This window comes from Balaenoptera borealis (assembly GCF_965194805.1).
Source record: "Balaenoptera borealis genome assembly, chromosome: 21".
Taxonomy (NCBI): Eukaryota; Metazoa; Chordata; class Mammalia; order Artiodactyla; family Balaenopteridae; genus Balaenoptera; species Balaenoptera borealis.
In genome coordinates this window covers 7853903-7873051 of record NC_138880.1, presented here as the reverse complement: position 1 = coordinate 7873051, position 19149 = coordinate 7853903, and the positions used below count along the sequence as shown (strand labels likewise).

The 19149-nt window shown below is 45.0% G+C and overlaps 1 protein-coding gene across 2 annotated transcripts; it reads left to right on the top strand.

Annotated features, from left to right (window-relative positions):
- Window positions 1-4837: 4837 nt before the first annotated feature.
- PLPBP (pyridoxal phosphate binding protein) lies at window positions 4838-16860 on the top strand. Of its 2 annotated transcripts, XM_082375066.1 has the most exons (9): window positions 4838-5034; window positions 5336-5485; window positions 7016-7123; window positions 7202-7237; window positions 7823-7898; window positions 11685-11819; window positions 13482-13624; window positions 14441-14539; window positions 15403-16860. In XM_082375066.1, the coding sequence occupies exons 1-9, from the start codon at window positions 4936-4938 to the stop codon at window positions 15535-15537; spliced, it is 981 nt and encodes a 326-aa protein (XP_082231192.1). In that variant the 5' UTR covers window positions 4838-4935; the 3' UTR covers window positions 15538-16860. The 2 variants fall into 2 exon arrangements, with proteins under 2 accessions (XP_082231192.1, XP_082231191.1); XM_082375065.1 differs by lacking the exon at window positions 5336-5485 and having other exon boundaries at window positions 4855-5034.
- The last annotated feature ends 2289 nt before the right edge of the window (window positions 16861-19149 follow it).

Sequence of the window (19149 nt, the reverse complement as noted above, 5' to 3'; positions counted from 1 at the left end):
TTTTTTTTTTAATTACAGTGAAATTTAGCAATAGCTAAAATTAGGTTAGGTGATAAAAAGAGATAAAAACATTTCTGCCTAGTAAGTTAAGTCGAGCCCCAAACATATATTCAGATGAATATCTATTCCCATTATCAATGTAGAAATAATAAACAGCTTATTTGTGAAAATGGCATAATTCTTGGTAGGTGCTACGGAGATTTATCGTAAAATACTCCATACACTGCTGCAATTCTGCTCCAAAAGAGCAGAGGTACTTTCAATTGACCCAAAATTCATTTTGATATCAATTCGGTAAGAAAGTCGCAGTCTCTATCTGGGAAATCTGCCCAGCCTAGAGTTGCCGAATAAAATACAGGATGCCCAGTTAAATGTGATTTTCATATAAACAACGAATAATTTTTAGTATAAGTATGTCCCAAATATTGCATGAGACATACTAAAAAAGTATTCGTTGTTTATATGAAATTCACATTTAATTGAGCATCCTGAACAGTTGACCCTTGAACAACACGGGTCCACTTTTACACGGATTTTTTTCAATAAACACATACTACAGGACTATTCAATCTGCGGTTGGTTGGCTTCACAGATGCAGAACCACAGATACGAGGGCCTGCTATAAAGTTACAGGCAGATTTTCGTCGATGCCAGCCGGGGTCAGTGCCTCTAACACCTGCATTGTTCAAGGATCAACTGTATTTTTATTTGCTAAATCTGGCAACCCTAGCCCATGCTTTCTCAGGTTTTTCAATGGTGCTCCCAAACTTTCTCTGTTGGTTGGAGAGCCCAACACAAATACTATGAATTTACAATTGAATAGGTAAATTAAGAATGTAGTTTCTAGAGTTAGACTGCCAAGATTCAAATCCCTTCTCTACCACTTCTTAGATGTATGGTCTTAAATAAATTCTTCAACCTGTCTGAGCCTCAGTTTCTTCATCTATAAAATGGGTTGAGTGGATGAAATGAAAACGCATGTGAAGGGGTTAGCACAGTGCATAAGTGTTCAAAAATAACTTATTTTCAGTCATCTGGAAAAACAGGCTAGAAAACACAGGTAACTAAGTGGGAAATCAAACAGATGTGATAACATGGAATAAGATTACAGGTAGGATAGCACATAGAGGAAGAAGGGAACAACACTGCAATTCAGCAAACGCAGTATTGAGAATTCGTACTTCCAGCAATGCAGTAGATAGGTAGAAAATTAGCCAGTTTGGCCCTGTTGAAATGAATTGCCCAGTTCTGGGCTCCAATTTAAAAAAAAAAAAAAAAAGACTTGTAGAGGCTAGAAAGAAAACAAAATGTTAAAACCAAAAGAAAAAAAGTAGTTAAAAACTAAATCTCATGGGTTGACCCCAGAAAAGGCAGAAGGGGAGTTTAGCAACTTCACATTTATAAAACTTGCATCATTGTACAACACAGGGAATATAGCCAATATTTTAAAATAGCCATAAATGGAGCATAACCTTTAAAAACTGAATCACTATATTGTGCACCTGTAACGTATAATATTGTCCATCAACTATACTTCAATTTTTTTTAGAAAGTTGCAGGATTTCCCTGGTAGTCCAGTGGTTAAGACTCCACACTTCCACTGCAGGGGGCACGGGTTCGATCCCTGGTCAGGGAACTAAGATCCCGCCCGCCTCACGGCGCAGCCAAAAAAAAAAAAAGGTTGCATCATGGTCAGCTAGATATTCTAGCTCCTCAGAGACCAAAGAAGAGGAAATGGGCTCGCAGAATAGAGCATTTTGAAAGATTTTACTTTAAGACTGGCTAAAATTTGAAATAGGGAGAAGTGGTTATCTGCAAATAGAAAATAAATCCAGGGATTATCACAGATAACATTTTCTTCTCTGATGGTCTTGGGGAGATTCTGTGCTGTTTGGGATGGTTTAAATGTCATCCTCTCTATATGAAGGATCAAATGATCTCTAAAGGTCCTCCCCAGGTCTAGGGTTCTAGAATCTATATTGACATTTCAAAAGCCAAATGTGACAGCATGTTTGCTAAGGGATTGCTGTCATGGCTTCTCTACCTGAATTCATTTAAACCGGAACATGGGCATTATATTTCCATTTCTCTTCAGAGCCAAGTAACCAGGCAACAGTATTTTTTATTATTTTATCTTTTTTTTTTAATCCCCCTGAATCACAGTAAACTCAAAAGGAAACTTTTGTTTTGTTTTGTTTTTTTGGCCACACTGCGCAGCTTGTGGGATCTTAATTCCCTGACAGGGATGAAACCCAGGCCCTCAGCAGTGAAAGTGCAGAGTCCTAACCACTGGACCGCCAGGGGATTCCCTAAAGGAAATAATTTTAAAATCCATAAATATTTTTCTCATAATTCAGGGCCTTAGACTACAGAGGTGAATATTTTAAAAGTTTGATGGCATTTATGGTGAGTAAGTATACTAGATTTTTATTAAATTGTTTATGAAACCGGTTCCTCTGGGTATTTGGCTTTCTAATCTCTTTTTTTCTTTGTCCTTGCAAACTGTTGAAGCAATTTAAAGACAATTACTAGTGATGAGGTGATTTCAGACTTGCATTTTTCAAGGATTAAGTAGTATGGAAGGAAGAAAGGTTAAATTAGATGGTTGATGTCCCAGGAAGAGGAAGAAACTAAAAAAGAAAATAAGGAGGAAAAAGTGGAATAAAATTCATTCAAAAGCACAGCTAAGACGTTAAAAGAAAAAATTGGAAAATGGGAAATGATAATGAGACTGGGGTCCCCATGATCTTTTTGCCTTTATTTCCATTTTTATAAGGTCATAGAATGTTAGAGATGAATAGTATCTTAGAAGTGAATCCACAATAAATCCTGTCCTACTCATCTTGGTCTCCCCTGGTTCCTTTACAGAGAAAACATCTCAATAAATGTTGACTATTGGAGGGACTAGTGTTCATTGAACACTTGCTTTGGGGAGCATTCTGCTAAGGGTTTGTCACATGTTACCTTGATTGATCCTTACTGCAAGTCTGAAGGAGATATTGACTGACTCCATTTTATAAATGAAAAACTGAGAAGTTCAGTTACTTGTCCAAGATCACAGTTTAGTGATGAAACCAAGATTCAACTTGTGTCAGCCCTATGCCCACCACCACCCAATCTTGCCACCACTATCCTTATTAACCCGAAAGCTTAAATCACTCTTCTGATACTTTTTGGGGAGCCACTCTCACATACACCATTGGGGTGGGGAGGTTGACCTTGTAATTCAAAGAAATGACCTGACCTATTAAATGAAGGTACTTCTACTTATTGTCATAGCTATCACCTGGATTATACATCCCTTAGTTAAGTATTTATGGTTTTTAAAATGTTTTCTAAATAGCATATCCGTTTAAGTATGTCATGCTCACCCAATCCCTCCGCTATACAGCCCTTCACCATGACCCCCATCACTGTAATCCTTTTGTTCCTTCCACCACTGACTGCTGGCTGGCACCTTCCACCCTTGCACCTCTACCACAAGCATCTATTAGTATATTCACACCATGAAGGGCTAGTCTAAGTCAGTTTTTAATCTTTATCACTTTGGCAGGAGTAGAAATTATCAAGTCCAGAGACATTTTACTTGAACACAATTATTGCAACCCTAGTTTACAGATAACCCAGTTTTGTGTTCCTGGTAGATGGAAACTTCCCCAAAAGAAGTGCTTGATGACAAAGACCCTAGGTTCTGCTCAAAGTGATTTTCCCAGAGCAGACATGTGAAATTCTATCTCAGTTCCCAGGGTCTGGGAAGACGGTGAGAGAACAAAGTACGAACGTTGCCCTTTCTCTCCAGAAGGCTCGAAGTAAGCCCAGTCACCTCAAGACAACACGGAGAGCAAACTTTAGCCCTTTCTCCAACGTAATAGCATCTCATTCATGAAGCTGAATTAATGCTTGAGAGTCTTTTAACAGTACAGCAGTACAGCCAAGAATGTTTTCCGCAACAAAATCCATCTCTACTTGCCTCAGCACCTACCGTTTCACCATCCGACTATTAAACTTAGTATTTTACTGCGCTAATCTTTGTATCGTTTGGCTCCTCATCCTGTTTGTGATCTTCACATGGCCCAGAGCTGCACACATAGGAGACTCAAGAACTGGGCTGAATGTGTGCGGAGCCCAGGCTGGCCTGTCTAAAGCTGCCTGTGCTCTCCTCCCAGAAGGCGGCACCTGCCACCGGGGGGACTGCGGTGTGGACAGTCCGAGTTGAGGCTTGTCGTCCAAACTACACACCGGGTTTTGTAAATTAAGTATCAATACAGTAAGAATTCAAAGATCTCATTAAGTTTTTCTATTGGTTACATATTGAAACCTTACTCTGGATATATTGGGCTATATAAAATGTATTTTTTTTAATGTGCCTATTAGAAAACTTTAAATTACATATGTGTCTTACACTGGGCAGTACTGGGCTAAAGGAAGACCAGAGGAAAATAACGGTACATTTGAATCCTGCCACGTTCTTTGCTGTTTTCTTTTGTATCTCTTAACGGTTCCTCTCGAGAATCATCTGAGATAAAAGACATGTCTCCAGCCCCAGCAGCTTCTCCTGCTGATCCGCGAGCAAAGGACCCCGGGAAGAGGACCTCGGGAACAGGCCACGTCTTCTGCGTCCCTTCGGTTCCACGGGGGCGGCAGAGACGGCGGACGCGGAAGGCCCGCCCCGCGGCCCGGGAACGACGCCAGCAGCGCCTCCGCACCCAGGAGCCCCGCCGGGCTTCCGCGGCGACCTCCTCAAGATGGCGCCGCTGAGGGGTCGGGGCCGGGGCCGCCGGCCGCACCGTCCCCGTCCCGCCCCGTGCTGACGATTGGCTGAGACGACTCGGTGGTGAGCGGTGATTGGGCACACGGAGACGTGAGCTGGGCGGGACCGGAAGGGGTCTCAGCCCGGGGAGCTCGGGGTCCGGGCTCGACGTTAGTCCCTGGGGGATGTGGAGAGCTGTCAGCATGTCGGCGGAGATGGGGGTCGGCTTCGCCCTGAGGGCGGTGAACGAGCGCGTGCAGCAAGCGGTGACGCGGCGGCCGCGGGTGAGGAAGGGGACCGCGTGGTGACGGTGGGCGGCCGCTTTGAGGCGGGGTGGTGGGGGGGAACACCTGCGCGTGAATGGGTCGTCACAGTGACGCAGAGGGGTCTCCCGGAGGGGCGGGACCTGCCCGCCGCCTTGGCATAGGCGCGGGTTGCAGAGCCCCCAGAAGGCTAGCGAAGGGGTTCCTCAGCTTCCGTCAGGTTTTCTGGAGGTTGGCTTGGTCGGAGCAGAAGGGGTCGGTATCCCGGGAAAATGACCAGTCTCCAGGCAGCGCGATCGTTGTCCATCCCGCTTCGTGTTAGGGGTCAGCAGCCTTGGCGGATGGGAGAGGGGCCAGGCCTGAGCCCACAGGCTGCAGGAGAAGACGTCCACGACCAGAGCAGCCAAAGGAGGCCAGGTCTGCCGGAGGTCACGTGTGTGGCAGCGCCTCAGCTAGTAGATGCTCAGTAAATGTCAGTCCCCCCACCCCCCTCGCTGGCGCAGGGCAGGGTGGATTGGCGCGACTTGGGAGGGAGGCACCAGAGCTGCACTTGCGCGTTTGGGGCAGGAGGGAACTGACCTCCAATCCCAAGCAGTTTACGGGGAGATTTTTTTTTTTTTCGTTATCTATATTTCCTCTCTTGTTGGAAGTTCACTAAACCAAAGGTCAATATCTTCCCCCTCAGTGCAAGTTTAAGCTGAATGGTGTGGAGTGAGACAGGCTTGAATAGAGAGGTCAGAGTTTTCTCTGATCAAGCATTTATGGTGTTAGAGCTCAGAATGGTGGCCTGGAGACAGAAGACCTGTATTAGTGTAGCCTTTACTTGGCTGTTACTTAGACGTTACCTTGAACAAGTCACTTAACTAACTCCTCGGGCTGTCAGTTTCCTCATATGTACAGGCAATGGAAAGCTCTAAGCTCCCTTCCAGCATTAATTTTTTGTGATTCTCCAAGAAAAAGCTAGAGATTCCCCTAAGAAATAATCACACTAGGGGGTGCTCCCAGCATAACTCTCAGGCAGATGGGCTGCCTATTCCACTTTTTTCTCTAGAAACTGTCAATTCATCAACATAATCCTAGCAGTTATGACATGGTCTCATAAAAGGTTGGCAGTGCAGCCCCCAGAAGGAAGGGGAAACTCTTTGCTAATCAGTGTAACTTTTTAGGCCCTTTGAGAACTCTGTGATTCTGTAAAAATTCCAGAGGGTGATGGGGTACATGAAAACTGAGCCATATGGGGATAGGTGAATCTCTTCCCTGTGTGGATTTGGTTGCAGCAGAGTCCAGGGAAGCCGTGTTCTTTATGTAACGGCCATGACGGGGTCAGATAGGTCTAATCCTGAGTCCAGAGCCTTCTGTGCCCTTGCCTCAGTTCTGCCGCCGGTTCTTGATTAGATTGTACAATAAGTTACAGAGTTGCCCTAAGCAGGCAGCTTTTGAGAGTGCCTGTGGGCAATATGGATAATTACACCAGGACCCAGATGAGTTTCCAAAACTGTTGACCTCGGGGTTTCAGAAGCCACAAGTGGCCTCCCTTCTAGTCAGAGAGCAATGCCTTCTCTTGACAAAGTGATTCTTAAACCTCCAACCTTGGCATGCAAGAGGCTCATCCGGAGAGCTTGATTTAAAGGAGATTCTCAGACTCCAGACTGAGATTCAGATCCAGTGGGTCTGGACCAGGACCCAGGTGATGCTGATGCTTTCGGTCCAAGACCAGGCTTTACGGAAATCCTGCTCTTTCTTACCTGCCCAGCTCTCCTGAGAGAGAAAGGTCTCCTGCTAGGTGTTAAGGTAGCTAGCGTATTAGAGTCAGATGCCACGCGTACAAAAGACATTTGATCAGCATCATTTGATACTGATCTCCCTGCAGTATTGGAATAATGGATCCTACAGAATGCCAAGTTACAAGATCTCTGCCAGTCTCTTCTACAGGGTGTCCTACAGGGCTTATTGGGATAATATTCCCAACCATTGATTCATCTGGGTCTTTTCCTCTTGGCAGGAACTCCCAGCCATCCAGCCCCGGCTAGTAGCGGTCAGCAAAACCAAACCTGCAGACATGGTGATCGAGGCCTACAGTCACGGGCAGCGCACTTTCGGGGAGAACTATGTAAGAGCCCTTTTCCACACTGCCCTCGGAAGAGTCACGTATGCCAGGCTTCTGACTTGTTCTGTTTTTACCCTCTAGGTTCAGGAACTGCTTGAAAAAGCATCAAATCCTAAAGTAAGTGGAATCTGAATTCTTTAGTTTGTATCTCAATCTTGGCTGCTCAGTTGAAAATTAGACCCACTTCGGTGGTTGAGTTTTAGAGCAGGAGGTTGGGCTGGCGGTAGAAATGTCTGTGTTCACCCTGAGCCCTAAACATTTCTCATCTAGATTTTCTTTCTTTCTTAAGACCATAGTTTTCTCCTTTTTTAATTAATTAATTAATTTATTTATTTATGGTGGTGTTGGGTCTTCGTTTCTGCGCGAGGGCTTTCTCTACATAGTTTTCTCCTTTGTGGCTTTTTGAAAATGGTGATTTTTAGGAGCTTGCTGTGATCTTGGATCCTTTTGAGATTTGAAAGCTTTAATCAGTTCATTCTTAATGGGCAATATCTGAAAGAAGGAGAGAGTTGATAGGAACAAGGAAGAGAAACGGAACAGAAGCCTTCAGTTTTTCTCTAAGTATCCTTAGGAGCCTGACCAAAGATGACAGTAGTGGTTTATTGCATAAACGGGAAAGGTCAGAAGGCAGCGTGCAAGGTATGTGAGCAGGCAAGGCCTCCACACAGTCTAAGTCAAACATGGTCACTTCTTTCTCTTCAGATTCTGTCTTCGTGTCCTGAGATCAAATGGCACTTCATTGGCCATCTACAGAAACAAAATGTCAACAAATTGATGGGTAAGAGAAAACTCTAAATATGAAGACACAATTTTTTCATCATTGTATCACTTACAGTACCTTCTGTGGAACAGAGAAGATTTTAGAGTATTTCTGATTCACCATTTGTGCTTTGGAGTTTCTTTTGGGAAAGAAATCTTAGTTCTTTTTCAATTTTTTTTTTAATTGAAGTATAGTTGATTTACAGTGTTGTGCCCATCTCTGCTGTACAACAAAGTGACTCAGTTATACACATATATGCATTCTCTTTTTATATTCTTTTCCATTATGGTTTATTACAGGATATTGAATATAGTTCCCTGTGCTGTACAGTAGGACCTTGTTGTTTATCCATTCTACATGTAATAGTTTGCATCTACTAACCCCAGACTCCCAGTCCGTCCCTTTCCCTCCCCCCCTCCCCCTTGGCAACCACAAGTCTGTTCTCTATGTCTGTGAGTCTGTTTCTGTTTTGTAGATAGGTTCATTTGTGCCATATTTTAGATTCCACACATAAGTGATATCATATGATATTTGTCTTTCTCTTTCTGACTTACTCCACTTAGTATGATCATCTCTAGTTGCATCCATGTTGCCACAAATGGCATTAGGAAATCTTAGTTTTTTGTTTTTTTTTTTTAATTTTTATTTATTTATGGCTGTGTTGGGTCTTCATTTCTGTGCGAGGGCTTTCTCCAGTTGTGGCAAGCGGGGGCCACTCTTCATCGCGGTGCGCGGGCCTCTCACTATCACGGCCTCTCTTCCTGCAGAGCACAGGCTCCAGATGCGCAGGCTCAGTAATTGTGGCTCACGGGACCAGTTGCTCCGTGGCATGTGGGATCTTCCCAGACCAGGGCTCGAACCCGTGTCCCCTGCATTGGCAGGCAGATTCTCAACCACTGCGCCACCAGGGAAGCCCCTTAGTTCTTGATATAAGGGAAAACATCATGTAAGAAAAGAATGAACTCACAATTGACTGGATAATATATACTTGGAAACCTACCCTACCTCACATTAGGTATTTTTTGGTGGTCTTTGAAATAAATTACAAGGAATTGAAGCCCATAAAATTTTTCAGCTGGCAAAGGAGACACTTTCGTCCTTTTCCCTTTAAATAAAAGGCTACAGTAAATAAAATGCAATAATATACAATAATACAAGTACAACATACTATAAGTAAAGTATATAATAATAAAATACAATATACAGTAACATACAGTAAATAAAGTAAAATTAAGAATTAACTATAGAAAGACTTAACTGCGTGAAAATGACAGGTGGAGATCTTCCTGGATAACTGAATACTTACTTCTCTCAAGGTGTCAAAATTAAAGTAACCTGTATGTATTTATTTTTTAAAACAGCCTTATTGAAGTATAATTGACATACACAGCCTTATTGAAGTATAATTGACATACACATATTTAATTTGATAAGTTTTGACATATGTTTGCACTTATGAAACCATCACAACAATCATGGTCTTAAACATATTCAGAATGGCCATCATCAAAAAGTATACAAATAATAAATACTGAAGAGGGTGTGGAGAAAAGGGAACCCTCCTACACTGTTGATGGGAATGTAAATTGATACAGCCACTATGGAGAACAGGATGGAGGTTCCTTAAACTAAGAATAGAACTGACATATGATCCAGCAGTCCCACTCCTGTGCATATATCCAGAAAAGACGAACACCCTAATTCGAAAAGATACAAGCACCCCAGTATTCATAGCAGCACTGTTTACAACAGCCAAAACATGGAAGCAGCCTGAGTGTCCATCAGCAGATGAATGGATAAAGAAGATGTGGTACCTATATACAGTGGAATATTACTCAGCCATAAAAATGAATGAAATTCTGCCATTTGCAGCAACATAGATGGACCTAGAGATTATCATACTAAGTGAAGTAAGGCTGAGAAAGACAAATATATGCTATCACTCATATTTCGAATCTAAAAAAAAAAAAGGTACAAAATGAACTTGTTTACAAAACAGCATCAGACTCACAGACAGGAAACAAACTTATGGTTACCAAAGGGGAAAGGGGTGGGGGGAGGGATAAATCAGGAGTGTGGGATTAAGAGATACACACCACTATGTATAAAATAGATAAACAACATGATCCTACTGCATAGCACAGGGAACTATATTCAGTATCTTGTAATAACTTTTATGGGAAAAGAATCAGAATATATATAACTGAATCACTTTGCTCTATACCTGAAACTAACACAATATTGTAAATCAACTATACTTCAATTTAAAAAAAAGAATGCAAATAAAGTGATTAGCATATTACCTGGAGGAGTTCAATGTTTAATAAAAGTAAGCTGCTGATGTTGCTTCTGTCTTTTTTTTTTTTTTAAGAATTTCACTTTTTTAAATTAATTACTTAATTTATTTATTTATTTTGGCTGTGTTGGGTCTTCGTTTCTGTGCGAGGGCTTTCTCCAGTTGTGGCAAGCGGGGGCCACTCTTCATCGCGGTGCGCGGGCCTCTCACTATCGCGGCCTCTCTCGTTGCGGAGCACAGGCTCCAGACGCGCAGGCTCAGTAATTGTGGCTCACAGGCCTAGTTGCTCCGCGGCATGTGGGATCCTCCCAGACCAGGGCTCGAACCCGTGTCCCCTGCATTGGCAGGCAGATTCTCAACCACTGCGCCACCAGGGAAGTCCCTGTCTTGTTTTTTATCTGAGGCAAGACTAAATGCATCTTTGGGAAAGAAGTTGGTTTTGATGACAGCTAAGTGTCTCCCTTAGCTGTCAGTGGTCATTCTGATGTCCTTGTTGAATAAGAGCATCCCCATCCCAGGAAGTTTAAAGACATGGAGATATCAGGTCCGGGGAGCACTTTAGCTTTCACTGTTTAACCATTCCTTATTGTCACCTTGGCCTGTTTCTTTCAGTTTGAACTGAGATTTAATCAGATCAAGCCTGCCATTCAGAATCTCTACAATTATCAGCTTCTTTTTTTTTTTCACTGTTTATTGTTTTTTTAATTTTTATTTTTTTTATTGAAGTATAGTTGATTTTCTTTTTTTAAAATATTTATTTATTTATTTTTGGCTGCGTCGGGTCTTAGTTGCAGTGCGTGGGCTTCTCTCTAGTTGTGGCACGTGGGCTCTGTAGTTGCAGCACGTGGGCTCTCTAGTTGTGGCGCACGGGCTCAGTAGTTGCAGCGTGTGGGCTTAGTTGCCCCACGGCGTGTGGTATCTTAGTTTCCTAACCAGGGATCGAACTCGCGTCCCCTGCACTGGAAGGTGGATTCTTAACCACTGGACCACGAAGGAAGTCCCTAAGTATAGTTGATTTTCAATGTTGTGTTAGTTTCAGGTGTAAAGCAAAGTGATTCAGATAGATAGATAGATAGATAGATAGATTCTTTTTCAGATTCTTTTCCCATATAGGTTATTGCAAAATATTGAGTATAGTTCCCTGTGCTATACAGTAGGTCCTTGTTGGTTATCTGTTTTATATATAGTAGTGTGTATATGTTACTCCCACACTCCTAATTTATAAACTATTGGCTTCTTGAAGGTTATGGATGGATACGTGTGCTGCCTGATCGTAGCACGTCATCACCTCCCTTTCCTTATTCGTCTTTTCCGATTAGACAGCAATGGGCTGACATTCGAACTTAATATCTAGTAAACTGTCGCGTTAAGTCTTAGCAGAACTGAGACTTAACTGTCCTTTTCTTTTCCTGGGAAATTATTTTCCTGTGTACCAAGAAAAGCTTTGTGGTGTGTTGCTTGCTGCGGTCAGGTGAGTGAAGAATGACCTGGCCTCTTTCTCGTTACAGCTGTCCCCAATCTCTTCATGCTGGAAACAGTGGATTCTGTGAAGCTGGCAGACAAAGTGAACAGTGCGTGGCAGAAAAAAGGTTCTCCCGAAAGGTTAAAGGTTATGGTCCAGATTAACACCAGCGGAGAGGAGAGTAAGTGACCAGACCTGGACTGCAGACTTTTCTCCCCTTAGGATGGTTGGAGCTCAGGAAGAATGGCAGCCCTAAGCATCTGATACATAAGATTACAGAAAGAAATCACAGGCCTTTAAGGAATCTGTTGTATGTAGGGTCTCGGCACAGTGACATCCAAACTCGTCCACATGTAATTCTTTGATACATCATGGTTTGTTATTTCTTAACTTTTGAGGAGGTGGGCAAGGGGAATCGAGAAGGGCATTGTGACTTTGGTCCTGAAAATTCTCAGAGGTCACCATCCCTCCTGAAAGAGACTGCAGTTTTACATGTATAATACTTCTCAGGACCTAACAAAACTATTTAATGTTACATTAGGAGAAAATCGAAGAACTATCACTGTGAGTACCAGTCAGTGAATATGTTTATGGGGCTTGGGTTAACAATGTAAAATAGTAAACAGAGCCTGGGCTCTGAAATCAGACAGACCTGGGGTCTGAGCTCCACCACTTTGCAGCGTTGTAACCTTGAGTAACGTACCTAACCTCTCTGCACTTCACTGCCTTATCTGGCACTGCTAGCAGGGCAGTACTCCCAAGGGTGTTGTGAGGCTTGAATGTGGAAATGGAGGTAAAGCTGTTGCTATAGAGCCCTGAGCATCTTACCTGTTAGATGTTTGTTGAGAATAAGTGTTTACAGACCAGTCATCTGCCTCCAAAGCTTAGGCTGAAGGAACAAGCATGGGGCCTGGAGTCAGGCTACCTGGATCCACATCCCAGTTCCACACTTCCTGGTTGTGTGACCTTGGGAAAGGTACTTGGTCTCCCAGTGCCTCAGTCTCCCCCTCTTTAGAATGGAGAAAGTAAGAGTACTTACTTCATCCAGTTACTGCATTAAATGAAAAGCTCTAAGGACTTGGCACATGTGCCTGGCACAGAAGTGTTCAGTAAATTTTAACAATTATTGTTATATGTACATGCACCTAGATTCTTCATTACATTATCAATATAGGTAAATCTGAAATTGACTCCAGATCAAGTCTGTTACATCATTTCTCGATCAGTGGCTATCATTTGCCCTAATTAAAGATCGGTGGAGTGTTAGCATCTCCATTTGTTAAATTAGAGAAGGACAGTATCCACCCTTACAACTGTATAACAAATAATCATTTGCTGCAGATTCCTCCTCTGGTTGTTAATTAGCAAGTTCAGTTAAATTTTACAAGTTATAGTCAAAACTATGTAATATATACTTCATTTTTTTTTTTTTTTACAATTCTACTAATAAATTAATAAAACGGTAGAAATACCAGATTTGGAAAAATAATTCTCAGGTTAATCTGGCATTTTGGCGATGTGAATCTTCTTGGTGTCTCAAGAAAAGCAGTGTTCTTTCTTTTCCTCCTACTCTAGCTGTTCTCAGATGCTGAGATAGAATAAAGAGAATCCAGTTTAGAGCTCTTCCCTTGAGAAACTCAGAGCCAGGTCAGAAGGGGAGTAACACACACGGAGACCTCAATGTAAAGTCACTCTTTTGGTCTTGAGGGCAAGTTCTTCCAAGAAGTCCTCTTGTCTGAGAGCCACCTCCTCTGTCATAATGAAGGGATGAGACGGGGGCTCTCCTCTGGCTTCTTGGAACATCTTGGTATGTTCTACGTGTCTTCTGTTTCTTTTTGTGAAGGCAAACATGGCCTGCCGCCTGCAGAGATGGTGGCCATGGTGGAACACATAAACGCCAAGTGCCCCAGCCTGGAGTTCGTGGGGCTGATGACCATCGGGAGCTTGGGGCACGATCTTAGTCAAGGACCAAACCCAGATTTCCAGGTACTCGGGGCCCGGGACGGGGCGCTGCTCACGTGCTTGAGCAAGCATCCGGTGAGGTGCTGTTGCAGGGCTGGCTGCTGCCGTCAACTCCACAGACATCCCGGACGTTGCCTGTCGTGTTATATTATTACCCTCTTCTGGAACTCTCCTCATACGGGGCACAGAACAGGTCCCCAAACCTCCACAGACCCTTCTCGGCTCAGTTTGAACCTGCCTGACACAGTCTTTAGAGAAAATGAGCTCTGACTTCCTCCCCAACGACTGACGGCTTTCTTGAAAAGGAGGAGAATTTGCTAAAGAAAAAAAAAAAAAAACCCTTTCAGTAACTTCTGGCAATTTTTTTTAAAACATTTTTTTTCTATCTTTTTAAAAATATTTATTTTATTTATTTATTTTTGGCTGCGTTGGGCTTTCTCTAGTTGTGGCGAGCCGGGGCTACTGTTCGTTGCGGTGCGCGGGCTTCTCATTGCGGTGGCTTCTCTTATTGCGGAGCACGGGCTCTAGGTGCGCGGGCTTCAGTAGTTGTGGCTCGCGGGCTCTAGAGCGCAGGCTCAGTATCAGTAGTTGTGACGCACGGGCTTAGCTGCTCCGCGGCACGTGGGATCCTCCCGGACCAGGGCTCGAACCCGTGCCCCCTGCATTGGCAGGCGGATTCTTAACCACTGCGCCGCCAGGGAAGTCCACTTCCGGCAATGTTAACAGGCCTTGAAACCATGAGGAAGAAAGAATCTGTGTCAGAGATGGTGAGACTCGGCCGCTTTCGCGTGTCCTCGGAGAAGGCAGCGTAAGCGGATGTCACGCCCGTCTCTCTGGCAGGTGTTACTGGCCCTCCGGGAGGAGCTGCGCGGGAAGCTGAACATTCCCGCCGAGCAGGTGGAGCTGAGCATGGGCATGTCCGTGGACTTCCAGCACGCGGTGAGTGTCCTCCCCGGCGCCCGCGGGCGCCTCAAGTCCGGGTCCGAAGGGCCCCAGCAAGAATGTGTTTTTGCTACAGAAAATGCCTCATTGCAGCGTTAGGGCGCCCAGGAGTGCTGGTTCTCACCTACACTAACATCCCCAGCCCCTTCTGTTTTGAAATGAAGTGTACAGAAATTATAGCCCCACACATAATTTTTTAAATGAATTCCCTAAGTGGAATCTAAAGGAAAATAAGAAGAAATTAAACTACAACTTCTTAAAAAGGCATTTCACTGAGTTCAGGCTTGGGCGTGGTTACATGACAGTAAGTCATGACGAAGTAGTCGGACGCCTCATCGTGCGTGTAGAGTCACCATGATGGCAGCAGCTCTAAGTATGTTCTGACAGGTGTGCTGTATTAACAACTCACAGACGTGATCTTCTGGGGCAGTGAATAACTTGATAAAGTGTTCCGGAAATCACACTGTAAACTTCCCTCCAGGTATACAGTAGTAGCTCTTGTGGAAAACAGAATATACTAAAACAATGCAAAAATACTTGGTGTTTATAAGTAAAATGGAATTAGATCCTGTGCTCAGGAGGATCTAAGCCGCGCCACATAGCTTGCGACATCTTAGTCCCCTGAGCAGGGATCGAACCCGCGCCCCCTGCAGTGGACGTGCGGAGTCCTAACCGCTGCACCACCAGGGAAGTCCCCTCACTTATTTCTTAGACACCCGCTCCTGGTGAACCACTGCCCCACAGTCCCCTGCAGGTGCGTCATCGTTGTCCTTCTGAGAAGCCCCTCAAATGAGGCGCAGCTTCAGCGTCTGCTGCGTTTCGTTATTTTAAACTCAGCCCTCGGTACTCCTTTCCCACAGATTGAAGTGGGATCTACGAATGTCCGAATAGGAAGCACCATTTTTGGAGAGCGAGATTACTCCAAGAAAGCTGCCCCGGACAAGCCTGCAGCAGAGCTGAAGGCCCCGGCGGCGGAGGTGGCCCGGGCACATTGAGCAGCGGCCCAGCCCAAGGGCCGGGTCCAGGAAGACTAACTATGCACTACTCTGGGCTTTCGCTTCCACGTGCCCCACGTCACAGCACGACCACACCCTCCTCGGGACCTGGAGAGAGCATGCCGATGATTACGTGCGTCGATGGAAACCATCTGACTTAGTGTCTGACACAGGAAGCTCACTTCAGGCAGTGACTTTGGATTGGATTTGAGGAATCCAGACTTTTCTGCAGAACAGGTACCTGGGCACTAGCTGGGAGTTGAGTTCAGGCTTGAACATTGCCCAGGAGCACCAACCAACCCATGAATGCCTTTCCCAGGTTAAAACTTGGTGACTAATGCCTATAATCACCAAAGTCACAGGGATTCCCACTTGTCATCCACTTCAGTAGAAAGTTCCCCGTTACCAACTTCATACAAACCCCACTGACTAGTCATCTCTGCTGCTCTGGAGCAGCGTGGGTTCTGCCCCCAGTCTCCACCCACCCAGTAAACGTTGGTCTCCACTCTGCAATGGCAGTACAGGTAACTTCGGGACCTGCCTTGAGTTAGTCCTCCAGATCCACATTGTGGCTGATGAGAGCTGTGTCCTCGGCCACCGTGTGGTGCTGACCCTGAAAATTACAGGGCAACTAACGTAAGCGGTCCCTGGCCCTTTCTAACATCCTCCTCCAGAGACAGGACTTTGAGCTTTTGCCCTGGGCCCTACGGTGATGACCATCAAATGATACGATCTTTCCGCCACCATAGTCCCCGTTATGATTATTTATTATCTCATAGCTCCCCAGATATGAAAGATTCCCTCAAAGCCAGTTCAGGCTCACGGTTTCAACAAAGCCTGGCTTTGAGGTTCCTGTTCCTGGGAGCACTTTTTAGGCATATTTATAGCCTCCCCTCCCAACCATGTTTATAAGGCAGAATTTTGCAAGTCTTGACGTCAATAGAGTAGCTAGCTCTTCAAAACCCAGAAAGCACAATTCTCGGATAGTCACAACAGACAACTGTAGTCTGGGTCGTTGTTTGTTTTCTAGGTGGGTTTTTCTTACTTATTCAAGCCCCAGTCTTTTTTTTTTTTTTTTTTTTTTTTTTCCCTGGGTAACCAACTTTATTTATTTTTTTTTTTTCAAGCCCCAGTCTTTAATTTTATGAAACAACTTCCATTAAGCTCCTGCCGAAATGAAATTTTGTAAAACTTAAACCATTACGATTCCTGTACTGTTTCAATCAAAGCTATAGTGTGATATTTCAGTCTATTAAATAAAAATGTGAGTTTGAATTATGCCATCTATGCCAATTACAAAGCGATTAAAAGATTTATTTTCTACATCTGGTGTAGTGAGTGAGTATAACAGGAGGGGGGCATTGGACCCGATAGGAAGCCACTGTGCCCGTCACTGGCATCGTACAGCTTTGGAGAAGGGCTTCCCGTGGGTCACAGATAACAGCCAAAGCCAGACTGCGGATGAAAGAGGGATTCTGAACTTCTAAGAGCAAGAAAGTGAAATGTTGGCATTTCAGGAACTGCAAGAATAAAGAGGTTGCCTCTTTCTGTAAGAAACTCTTAAAACTGCCTCTAGGTGGCGACATTGGCTAACCTGAGGGGCAAGCTTTGGCGTGCCACTGTCCCCAGACTACTCTGGTAGAGGCTCTCACCCAAAGTCTCACCCCTTATTTTTTTTTCAAATTTGCCTGGGAGTGGGTACAGGGTAGGGGGCCCCGGAGCCCAGGAGTGTGCCCCACCCACTGCTCACAGCATCCGTCACCTCCTCCAGGCTTCCCTCCCGGTTCTCCAGTCGGACGCTGCCACCCGTCACCCCTTCTTTTAAGGCAGAAACAGAAGGCAGGGAGGACACGATTCTCCCAAGTGATATGGCCGACTCTTGCAGAGTCACAAGGTTCTTCCAGATACCGCATTTCTTTTCGAACTCAGCCGAGGGTCCTGAGGGTGACTGTGGAACCTTTGGGTGAGAAACGGGTCTGAGCAAGAGAGCCCTCTGGCTTGTGCCTGGAAATCAAGAACAACGAAGGAGGGGAGCCCGGAGAGACGGACTCAAACCCAGATCAGGAAAGGAAACCAAAGTATGTCTGTCCGGTGTGCCCACCACAGGCCGGGACCTTTTGCGGAGAGAAAACAGAGCAAAGTTGTGACTTTGTCTTTTGTTACACGGGCCGGGCATGAGTACTCACAGATTTGCATCAAAGCCGTGACAGTACCCACAGCAGGTTTCCTGAGTGACAACAGCACGCTGTCCTGGGTCGGACCCACCCAGGCAGCCTGTCTCTGTGACAATACTGTCAACCTCCTGGGCCCTGCTCTGCCGAGTGCCAGACGCTCAGAGGCTCCCAATAATCCATCAAGGCTCTGTCCTCTGGAAGTTCCTCACAGATTCATTGCATCTCTTAACAAAGCAACCTCTTAATAGTCAAACTGTACTCCTCTCTCCCCTTTTTTAATCATTCATGGCACATAAAGCACCATCCCCTACATCCGCTCGTTTTGCCCTCACGGCAGCTGGTAGGGTGATTTAGGCTGTTGGGCGGCATCCCTTCGCAGACGGCACGGAGGCCCAGAGAAGGTTCAGTGTGCTCCTTGCCTGAGGTCAGAGTGGGTTGGTGGCAGGACAAGAAATAAACTCAAGACCTTTGATTCCTGTTCCAGAGCTTGGTCACCACACCACACCACATTGGTCTCTTCTGTTGTCTCAGGCTTTAATAGTTAGTAAGCGGCACATTCTTAGATTTATAAGCTTCATTTAGTTTAGGGTTTTTTTGGGTTTGGGTTTTGGTTTTGGTTTTTTTTTTTTTGCTTTTTTTTCGGCAGTGCCACATAGCTTGCGGGATCTTAGTTCCCTGACCAGGGATCGAATCCGGGCCACCACTGGACCGCCAGGGAACTCCCTATAAGCTTCATTTAAGAGAACCTTCTTACCGTGATAGAAATGTATGTTTTCCAGCCTGCAGTCATTGTTGAGAACTGACACATCTTGATGCAGAACAAACTTTGAAACCACAAGTAGAGGGAATAAGAAGGAAGGAGAGAATTAAATGCAGCCTGAGTGGAATCAGCCTTACCCTTCTTTTACCCTATTTCCCCCCCAACAGATTCAAACTGTGCCACAGGCTGCAGGGCTCAGGGTGTGCCGGACTGTGTCCTCCTGCCCCCAGAGCTAGATGGGTGGTGAATTCTGTTCCCCAAGGCCGGGCCGGGCGGAAGGAGGTCAAATGGGACATTCTGAAAATCCAAGACATCCTAGTTCTTCAGACAAGAAATGGCCCTGGGCTTCCCACCAAAGCACTGGAGGAGGAAGGCCTCGCCCCCAGTCCCTGGAGGGCTTCTATGAGGATGGATGTGCAGTGGTGCAATTGAACTGATTTGCTCCGGGAACTGCGGCTGTCTTTACCATGAAATCAGTTGAATGCTATTACATCAGCCTCGTGACTAAGGGCGAAAGAATCCAGCCGTCCACGAGACGTTTTACTAATCTGCTCCCCCCTCAAGAAGCTTGTTTGAGGTAAAGAGAGGGTTCTTCTTTCCCACCCGCGTTGCTCCCACCACACCCAGCGGCACCCAACTTGCACCCAGTTAGTAGATACTCGGGCTGCATGTGGCTGA

What these genes read in the sequence shown, in the direction of transcription:
- PLPBP (XM_082375066.1), top strand. Translation starts at nt 4,936, where the DNA reads ATGTGGAGAGCTGTCAGCATGTCGGCGGAGATGGGGGTCGGCTTCGCC. An exon ending in TAACACCAGCGGAGAGGAGA is followed by an intron (nt 11,820 to 13,481) that starts GTAAGTGACCAG and finishes CTTTTTGTGAAG; the next exon opens with GCAAACATGGCCTGCCGCCT. An exon ending in GACCAAACCCAGATTTCCAG is followed by an intron (nt 13,625 to 14,440) that starts GTACTCGGGGCC and finishes TCTCTCTGGCAG; the next exon opens with GTGTTACTGGCCCTCCGGGA.